The sequence below is a fragment of the Cebus imitator genome, unplaced genomic scaffold, assembly GCF_001604975.1.
Source record: "Cebus imitator isolate Cc_AM_T3 unplaced genomic scaffold, Cebus_imitator-1.0 Scaffold129, whole genome shotgun sequence".
Lineage (NCBI taxonomy): Eukaryota > Metazoa > Chordata > Mammalia > Primates > Cebidae > Cebus > Cebus imitator.
Genome location: NW_016107444.1, coordinates 6025258 through 6034648, shown reverse-complemented (window position 1 = coordinate 6034648; position 9391 = coordinate 6025258). Strand labels below are relative to the sequence as shown.

At 51.1% G+C, this 9391-nt stretch overlaps 1 protein-coding gene across 1 annotated transcript in view; it reads left to right on the top strand.

Annotated features, from left to right (window-relative positions):
• The window catches only part of SLC51A (solute carrier family 51 subunit alpha), a 19999-nt gene extending 13330 nt beyond the window's left edge, over window positions 1–6669 (top strand). The window contains exons 4-9 of the mRNA XM_017540992.2: window positions 93–166; window positions 562–720; window positions 1236–1347; window positions 2337–2483; window positions 5654–5759; window positions 6298–6669. Of these exons, the coding sequence (XP_017396481.1) occupies window positions 93–166; window positions 562–720; window positions 1236–1347; window positions 2337–2483; window positions 5654–5759; window positions 6298–6434 (735 nt within the window). The 3' untranslated portion in view covers window positions 6435–6669. The remainder of the gene's footprint in view (window positions 1–92; window positions 167–561; window positions 721–1235; window positions 1348–2336; window positions 2484–5653; window positions 5760–6297) is intronic.
• Window positions 6670–9391: the final 2722 nt, after the last annotated feature.

Genomic DNA, 9391 nt, shown 5'->3' with positions numbered 1-9391 from the left:
GCGCAGGTGAGCGTTTCCTCCCACCCTCTCTGCCCCTCTGCGCAGGTGAGCGTCCCCCCCACCCGCCCTCACCCCTCCGCCCCTCTGCGCAGGTGGTGTCTGTGTTCTGCTGCTTTGGTCTCTGGATCCCTCGTTCCCTGGTGCTGGTGGAAATGGCCATAACCTCGTGAGTGTCCTGCCCCACCCCTCATGGCCCCTCTGGTCCCGCTCACCAGGACTCCGGAGTCCTTGCCTTTAATCCCAGCTGACCCTGAATCTGGCTCTTCCCAGCTTGTGCTTTTTCGCGGCTCTTGGACTTGGTTCTGTTCATGGAGTGCCTAATTTTGGCATCTGGCCACTCCTCAGGCACCCCTTTGTTCCCAGTCAGAAGCTCTCCTCCTCCCAGTCCTGCGCTGTCTCCTCTCTCTGCTCCTGGCTCACCGTGGGTCACACACCCGGGGGGCCCCGTCCTGCCCTCCTCCCCTCAGTAAGCCCTGCACCTCCCTGCAGTCTCTCTCTGGCAGCAAGGGGGTGTTCCTGCAGCGTGCCCCCACCTCACAGGCCCATCTCTTCCCACCGCAGGTTTTATGCCGTGTGCTTTTACCTGCTGATGCTGGTCATGGTGGAAGGCTTTGGGGGGAAGGAGGCCGTGCTGAGGACTCTGAAGGACACCCCGATGAGGGTCCACACAGGCCCCTGCTGTTGCTGCTGTCCCTGCTGTCCACCGCTGCTGCTCACCAGGTGAGGCAGGATGACCGCACCTCCTCCAGGAGCAGCGGAGCCTCTTCCGGCCCTCTAGCCCCATTCAAGGTCTGGGAATTAGGTGTGAATGGGCCAAAGCCAGTGATGGAAGGGTGGGCGCCCCACAGCCAGGACCCCCAGGCCCTGACCACCAGGGACGGGGGAGCAGAGGAAGGAGAGCTAAATTCTCATCAAGCAACTTTACTGCACCCTGCAAACTTTAGCCACACAAAACTGGAAGTGGGGCCATTCGCTTGTCCCCCACTTGGTCGATGAGCTTGAGGTCACACTCCCAGATGGCGCTCCAAAGGCAGCATTCTGGTCTGGGGATGTCGGGGAGACAAGGAGGGTTCCCAGTGCTGTCAACATCCCGGCCTTCTCGGTCCCTGTCCGTTTGACCTGGTGGGCATGCATGAGGGCAGCCAAGCCTCAGCCCGGAGCCCCATGAGGAGACGGAGGTCTTCCTGGGGCAGGCGGTCTGGGGGCCCATGTTCCTAGCCCTCTTCCCCGCTCAGGAGGAAGCTTCAGCTGCTGATGTTGGGCCCTTTCCAATATGCCTTCTTGAAGATAACGCTGACGCTGACGGGCCTGTTTCTCATCCCCGACGGCATCTACGACCCAGCAGACGTAAGCTGGGAATGAGGGGCGGCCCAGTCCTAGACTCTTTGAGTGCCTTTGTGTTCTGAAAGGAATCGCCAGGGCCAACACCCCTTGACAGAGGACCTCAGAAACAGGGTGACTGTGGAAAAGCAGAGGCTCGGGGACTGCTGGAGAGAGGAAAGCACCGGCATTATCGTTCCTGCCATGGGAGGGGAGAGATCAAAGCAGGCACCGGGTGCATGGCGCAGGCCTGTAATCCCAGTGGCTCAGGAGGCCGAGGTGGGAGGAATGCTCAAGAGTGGGAGCTCAAGACTAGCCTGGGCAATATAGTGAGACCCCATTTCTAAAAATGTTTTTTAAATTAGGCTGGGCATGGTGGTTCACACCTGTAATCCCAGCACTTTGGGGGGCCGAGGCAGGAGGATCACTTGAAGCCAGGAGGTTGAGACCAGCTTGGGCAACACAGTGAGATCCACCTCTCTCTATTTGTTTTAATTAGCTGGGAATGATGTGCACCTGCAGTCCCAGCTACTCAGGGGCTTGAGGTGCATGGATCACTGCAGCCCAGGAGTTTGATGCCGCAGTGAGCTGTAATTGCACCACTGCACTTTCAGCTGGGTGACAGAGTGACACCATCTCTTTTTTTTTTTTTTTTTGAGACGGAGTTTCGCTCTTGTTACCCAGGCTGGAGTGCAATGGAGCGATCTCAGCTCACCGCAACCTCCGCTTCCTGGGTTCAGGCAATTCTCCTGCCTCAGCCTCCCGAGTAGCTGGGACTACAGGCACGCGCCACCATGCCCAGCTAATTTTTTGTATTTTTAGTAGAGACGGGGTTTCACCATATTGACCAGGATGGTCTCGATCTCTTGACCTCGTGATCCACCCGCCTCGGCCTCCCAAAGTGCTGGGATTACAGGCGTGAGCCACCGCGCCCGGCCTACACCATCTCTTAAAGAGAGAAAGAGAGAGAGTGCCTGCCTGCCTGCCTCACTGGCTGCCTTCTCGCCTGTCACCAGATTTCTGAGGAGAGCACAGCTCTCTGGATCAACACCTTCCTCGGCGTGTCCACGCTGTTGGCCCTCTGGACCCTGGGCATCCTCTTCCGTCAAGCCAAGCTACACCTGGGTGAGCAGAACATTGGAGCCAAGTTTGCTCTGTTCCAGGTAACGATACCCTGGGAGAGAAAAGATGTTTAATAACAGAGCTACAAGTGATTGGGGTTAGGGGGCAAGACCAATCAAGGCTCCAAGTGGGCCTGGGAATCTTTTTCCTAAGCCTCGGGTCTCTCATGAGATTCGAAAATGATTGCTGTGCTTCCCACTTTCCGTCTTTCTGTGCTGCAATTGTTTCCCAGGGCTGCCATGGCAAAATACCACAAACCAGATGGCGTAAAGCAACAGACATGTAAGCCCAGCACTCTGGGAGGCTGAGGTGGGCAGATCTCCTGAGGTCAGGAGTTTGAGACCAGCCTGACCAACATGGAGAAACCCCGTCTCTGCAAAAATACAAAAGTAGCCAGGTGTGGTGGTGCACACCTGTAGTCCCAGCTACTCGGGAGGCTGAGGCAGGAGAACTGATTGAACCCAGGAGGCAGAGGTTGCAGTGAGCCGAGATCATGCCATTGCACTGCAGCCTGGGCAACAGGAGCAAAACTCCATCTCAAAACAACAACAACAACAACCAGATATGTATTGTCGCATTGTGTCACGCTCCTTCTGCACCCCGAGGGCTCTCCACCCTTCCACCCTGGCCTCCCTAGTTTCCGGGGCTTGCCGGCAGTCCTGGGCGATCCTTGAGCAGCATCTGCGTCACTCCAGTTTCTGCCTCCATCACATGATATTCTTGCCTGTGTTTCTGTGCGTCTTCTATTATTATTTTTGAGATGGAGTCTTGCTCCGTCACCCAGGCTGGAGTGCAGTGGCGCCATCTCAGGTTAAGCGATGCTCCCCTCAGCCTCCCATGTAGCTGGGACTACAGGCGTGCACCACCACGCCCAGCTAATTTTGTATTTTTAGTAGAGACAGGTTTCGCCATGCTGGCCAGGCTGGTCTAAACTCCTGACCTCAGGTGATCTGCCTGCCTTGGCCTCCCGAAGTGCTGGGATGACAGCTGTGAGCCACAATGCCCACTATCTTGTCTATTTTTAGGACACGAGTCAAATTGGATTGAGGGCCACAGTATTCCATTATGGCCTCATCTTAACTAATTACATCTGTAACAAACTGTTCTTAAATACGGTCAAAGTACGAGGGCTCAGGACTTCAGCACAGCTTTTTGGGGGACACAATTTAACCTATGACACGTATGTTAACAAACATTACATTTGTCTACCCTTGCTTCTCGCTTTCCTTTTCTACCTGTGACTTCCTAAAACTCTGTAATCCATCAACACCAGCAGCAGTCTCCAGCGACCGCTATAGACTACCTACACCGTGTGCTAGGCATTTCGTACACTACACTTAAATTTTCACAATCCTGGAACTCATTATTATTCCCATTTTACAAAGGAAGAAACAGACCCAGAGATGTCCTTGCTCAAAGGCACGTAAGGGATAAGGCTAGAATCCATACCCAGGTGTGTCCGACTCCTCCACACTCTTGTCTTCTCAGTTCCCTGCCTCTTTGTCTTCACGCCGCTTCTGAAAATTCTCAGAGGCATGTCTGCCCACTTTCTGTGCGCGGCATTCTCTAATCCTCCAAATGCAGTGACTTGTGACCCAGTCCTGTTCTCCTTTCTCCATCCTGTCTCCTTGCTGGTCTTCTACTCCCAAGGCGCAGTGACTGGCCTACAGTTAACAGTGATTTCACCTACCTCCTTCCACCTACGTACATGCCTCCCAACTGTGAATGTCCAGGCACATAGTAGGTAGAATGGAAGGGGCTGTGGGAACAGAGAGAAGTCCCTGGAATGAGTCAGAGACTGAAGGGGCAGCAAGGTTCTGAGTCCCAGACTTAAGACCAGGCTGAAGGATAAAAACCCTGTGATTGCCGAGCCTGCCCAAGGCTAATGTGGAGAGCGTGGACAAGCCCCACTGGCCTTGAAGAAGCGATGCTCCTCCACAGTGTACTCGGAGGGCTTCCAGGGCCTCTGGATCTTCTTCTCCTCACTCTCCTTCTTTCTTTATTGTGGTGAAATACTGATAAAATTTGCCCTCTTAATGATTTTTTTTTTTTTTTTTTTTGAGACAGAGTCTCGCTCTGTTGCCAGGCTGGAGTGCAATGGCGAGATCTCAGTTCATTGCAACCTCCGACTCTGGGGTTCAAGTGATTCTCCTGCCTCAGCCTCCCGAGTAGCTGGGATTACAGGCATGTGCCACCACGTGTGGCTAATTTTTGTATTTTTAGTAGAGACGGGGTTTTACCATGTTGGCCAGGATGGTCTCAATCTCTTGACCTTGTGATCTGCCTGCCTCGGCCTCCCAAAGTGCTGGGATTACAGGCGTGAGCCACTGTTTCCAGCCCAATGATTTTGAAGTGTAACGTTCTGTGGCATTAAGTACATTCGCACTGTTGCACAACCATTACCTCCATCCATGCCCAGAACTTCTGAAATTTCCTCTGCTGAAACCTCGTACCCATTCAACACGAATTCCCCGTTGCCCACTCCTCTCAGTCCCTGGCATGGCAGAGACTTTTCAAAGGGCACTTGAATGGTTAGTTGTCCAGTATTCTAGGAGCAGAGACCTCAGGCACTTGAGCTGGATGAAATGACTCTTCTCTAATCACCCCACCTTTTTTTTTATCCATTAAGTGCTCATTGGTAGCCACGGCTGGGACAGGAGTTAAAAATGAACCCCTTCTTCAGTTCTTAAATCTTGTCAGAAATTCTAAAATATTGGGTAGAGGCCCGGGCGCAGTGGCTCATGCCTGTAATCTCAGCCCTTTGGGAGGCTGAGGTGCGCAGATCACGAGGTCAAGAGATCAAAATCAGCTTGGCCAACATGGTGAAATGCTTTCTCTAATAAAAATACAAAAGTTAGCCTAGTGTGGTAGTGTACGCCTGTAGTCCCAGCTACTCGGGAGGCTGAGGCAGGAGAATCGCTTGAATCCAGGAAGCGGAGGTTGCAGTGAGCCGAGATCACACCACTGCCCACTAGCCTGGCAACAGATCAAGACTCTGTCTCAAAAAAAAGAAAATGAGAATGTCATTTGCCTAGAAATGAAAATCCCACAGATTTTTAATGAAGTGAGAGTCTCAACCCTCTGCAACTGCACAGATCTGACGGTGGGTGGAATCTGCCTAGTGGAAGGGAAGGCCCAGCGGTGGGCCGGCTGGGCTCTGTGCCGTGCGGCAGGACCCCACCCACCCATGCCTCTCTCTGGTGCCCCACAGGTTCTCCTCATCCTGACTGCCCTGCAGCCCTCCATTTTCTCAGTCTTGGCCAATGGCGGACAGATTGCTTGTTCACCTCCCTTTTCCTCTAAAATCAGGTCTCAAGGTGAGCACATGGAGGCCCCTATCCCATCGTGGGACGGATGAGATAGGGAAGAGTCGGGAAAGAAAGGGCCTCAGACAGACATTAGGGCAACTGACTTCTGCTCAGAATGTTCAGAAGGGATCTCCAGGAAATCCCAACAAAGGCTTTAAGGAAACTATGACCTCTCTGATCACACAGAAGAGAAGTGAAACCCCACAGCTTGGGGACAGCCCAGAGTGCCAGCCCAGAAAGCCATGGGTTCAACCGTCAGCCTCAGGGAGAGGAATGGGTGTGGCTGAAAAACAGAAGCCCATGTTGATTGAACACACATAAGAAATGGACTTTAATGCTAGCCTCAGATCACAGAATTAGACAGCCAAGTTCTGGTTCTGGCTCTACCAGTAACCTGCTATGTTATTTATGATAATTTTGTATCCCTAAGTCCTAATTTGGGGATAAATCGGAGAAAGTGTTGCTCAACTCATATGCCGGGGCTGCTGGTAAAATACCACCTCTGTAACTCAGTGCAACCTACGTTCTATTTCGCCCCACACTGCAGTGATGAACTGCCACCTCCTCATACTGGAGACTTTTCTAATGACTGTGCTGACACGGACGTACTACCGGAGGAAAGACCGCAGGGCTGGGTATGAAGCTTTCCCTTCTCCAGACCTGGACTTGACCCTCAAGGCCTAAGGTGGATGGCCTGGGCAGTGAACGAGATGCTGTACTCATTAGAATAAAGACTTCCTTACTGTCCCTCAACCTTGACCAAATGGGGAAGCATTCCCATTGTCAGCACAGGCTGGCAGACTCCATGTGACACGACAGATGAAGGTGAACACTGTGTGGGATAAAACTGTTTTGGATCTTGCCTGGGGAAGGTGTTTTAAGTTTTGTAATAAACAAGATGAAGCCTGAAAATGTGTAACTGGGCACACGGCCTCTGTCCATGTCACTATGGGTCCTTCAGGGTTGTATATTGCTGGCTGGGTGTGCTGGCTCATGCCTGCTATCCCAGCACTTTGGGAGGCTAAGGCGGGAGGATCGCTTACGCCCAGGAGGTTGAGGCTGTAGTGAGCGATGGTTGTGCCACATACTGCAGCCTGGGGGACACAGGGAGGCCCGGTCCCTGGAAAAAAATAAAGGAAAGCTTACTGAGCTTTCCGAAGCAGATGGAAAGAGGAAGTACTGTTACTGGTATAAGAACAGAACTTGGTTACGCAAAATAGCACCTGCCCAAAGTCTTGAAGAAGCCAGGCCTCTGGAGAACAGATGGAAGGTGCTCCTTCCCTTACAGACGTGTCACCAGGGCACCAACCACACGAGGCCTGGGGGTGCGGGTCAGCCTTGCTTTGTGGCACACTGGCTTTTGAGTCTTCGGTGACAAGCTACAAAAGGAATCTCCTGATACTGTGGGCATGGGCTTGATTTCCGAGGAGAGAATGAGTATGCAGAAGCAAAGGTACTGAGAGGCCAAGTAAAAGTCCCAAATCCACAACATGTGCCACACACAGGTCACAACACAGGAAATGGAACGTCAGGTAAAACCACATTGCCTTTATTTGGCTAAATAACAAAATCCAAATAACTCAGAACAAATTAATAATGGACAGGAAAAGTACAGACTGAGCCCCAGCTGAGGAGCTCTTCCCTGTGGGCTCACACTGGTGATGGGTGGACATTGACGACGAAGTGAGTAGTCCTTTCCAAGACTCTTGTCTTTTTTGGGATCCTCAATACAAAACAACCCAACTAATCCAGGATATGTGTTCAAAACAGCTTTTTCCTCAAAAGGCGGGAAGGCCCACTTCAAACCTACAGGAAGACAATCCAAGTCATCCCAACGCTAACCACGCTTCTGTTCTCTACCTCAGTCCAAGCACTAACATAAAACTTCGGCAGACAAAAAGCTTTCAAGAAAATTAACATTAAATGGTATAATCCCAATAACATGTTCTACTTCTTTACTTGGAGAAATAGAAGCTAGGCACCCCTCTTTATCCCATGACAATCTATACTATGAGAGAAAACAAGAACAATCATTGTTATGACTTTGAAAAATATAACCTTTAAAAATACTTATATTGGTAAGCTTAAAAAAATAGCATTAGTTAAAAACATTAAGGGAGCTTTCTTTTTCTACCTGTATTGGTTCAACTTCTGGTGAGAATGCATGCTGATAGAAAATCTAGAAGCTATGGCTTTCAGAGAATTAAAGAGAAGCAGCAAAATAGAATTGATTTGGAAAGATTTTGGATAAGTGATCTGGAACAGGATTAAAAAGGCAATGAGCCTTGAAAATAAGCTACCCATAGTCAAGATAATCCAGGAAGAACAAAGCCCTGTGAACCATGGTGGAAAGGTATCTAGAGATAATCTGACCAGCTGTGCAGCCTCGAAAAAAATCCGGACTTGTCAGCGATCAGAAAGTGACAAAAGTTTTCTCAACTCCCTCACGTGTTTTCTCTTCTTCAGGATTTTCACCTCCTCACATCCCTAACTTTCTTACCCAAGCCTCAGCAAAATACTGGTCTCTGGCTCTAGCTGTCAGAATAGCTGCAGCAGTACAAACGGTCCATTTCTAGGCCTCTGAAGTTTCAACCTCCCTCCCTCAGTGCTTCTGAGCCCAGCATGAGAAAAGAGCAAGCTTTCTGTCCAGCCCACCTTCAGGCAGAGGCAGCGCTGGCACCTCCTCAGCTCTAGCTGCCAGGCTCTGGCCCTGGCCTTCTGCTGTGGCTCTACGGCCAGCTTTTCTGGCTCTGCCATCTCGGCCACATTTGGCCCCTCCATGTTGACTGCTTTCTGGTACGGGATTCGGGGAAACGGCTCCACAGCCTCAAACACTGATATCTGAAGAGTTGGATCACAGGCCTTGTGGTGTACAGACCTCTAACACCTCATTCAGGTGGGCAAAGATGATCACATGATGCAGCAGTCCACCGCTACCCACGCCGGTCCAGCACCTCAGAACATGTTTCCCGAAGTATCTAATATGCCACACCATAAAAGTTTTTAGCTTTCAGCCAAATGAACAGCTTTCAGTCCAAACTATTAGACTGAGGGGGTAGGAGCTCAGCAAAAGGGGAAAGGGAGTCTCCCAAGGCCATGTACGTTTGATGGCCCCAGCAGTCTGAGAGGCCTGTCAGCCTACAGGTCCCTTTCCAAGCACAGGGCACGCCGGCAGCAGCCCAGTGAGAGCGGAGGAAGAGGGCTCAGACATTTGGGACCCAGACAATAACTCAGGAGGTGTGACTCCAACCGGGAGGGAGGAAAACCATATTCAGGGCCTCTGTCTATCCAAATACACTTGCACAATGTGCGCTCTGAGGGACAAGCGGGGCAGCTTCGCTGCCTTTCCACAGCGGGGAGAACAAGTCAGACAGAAGCAGGCAGAATTCCCAGAAGGAGAAGACCGAAGCAGAAAAGTTCAAAGACGAGACTACACAAAGCCAGGTAACACAGGAAAACACTAACTTCAACTGTTTCAAAGACAGGATTCCAAGCCAAAGCTTGTACGAATCAGGTTTGATCATAAGAACTGCACTTCGTGAGAAGAGTTAGAAAAGCCATTTTCATAGGTCGCCAGGACAGGAGGCTTCATTTGCCCTCTCCTGCCTTTCTGAATGATCCAAGTTTACTTTTTATTAATT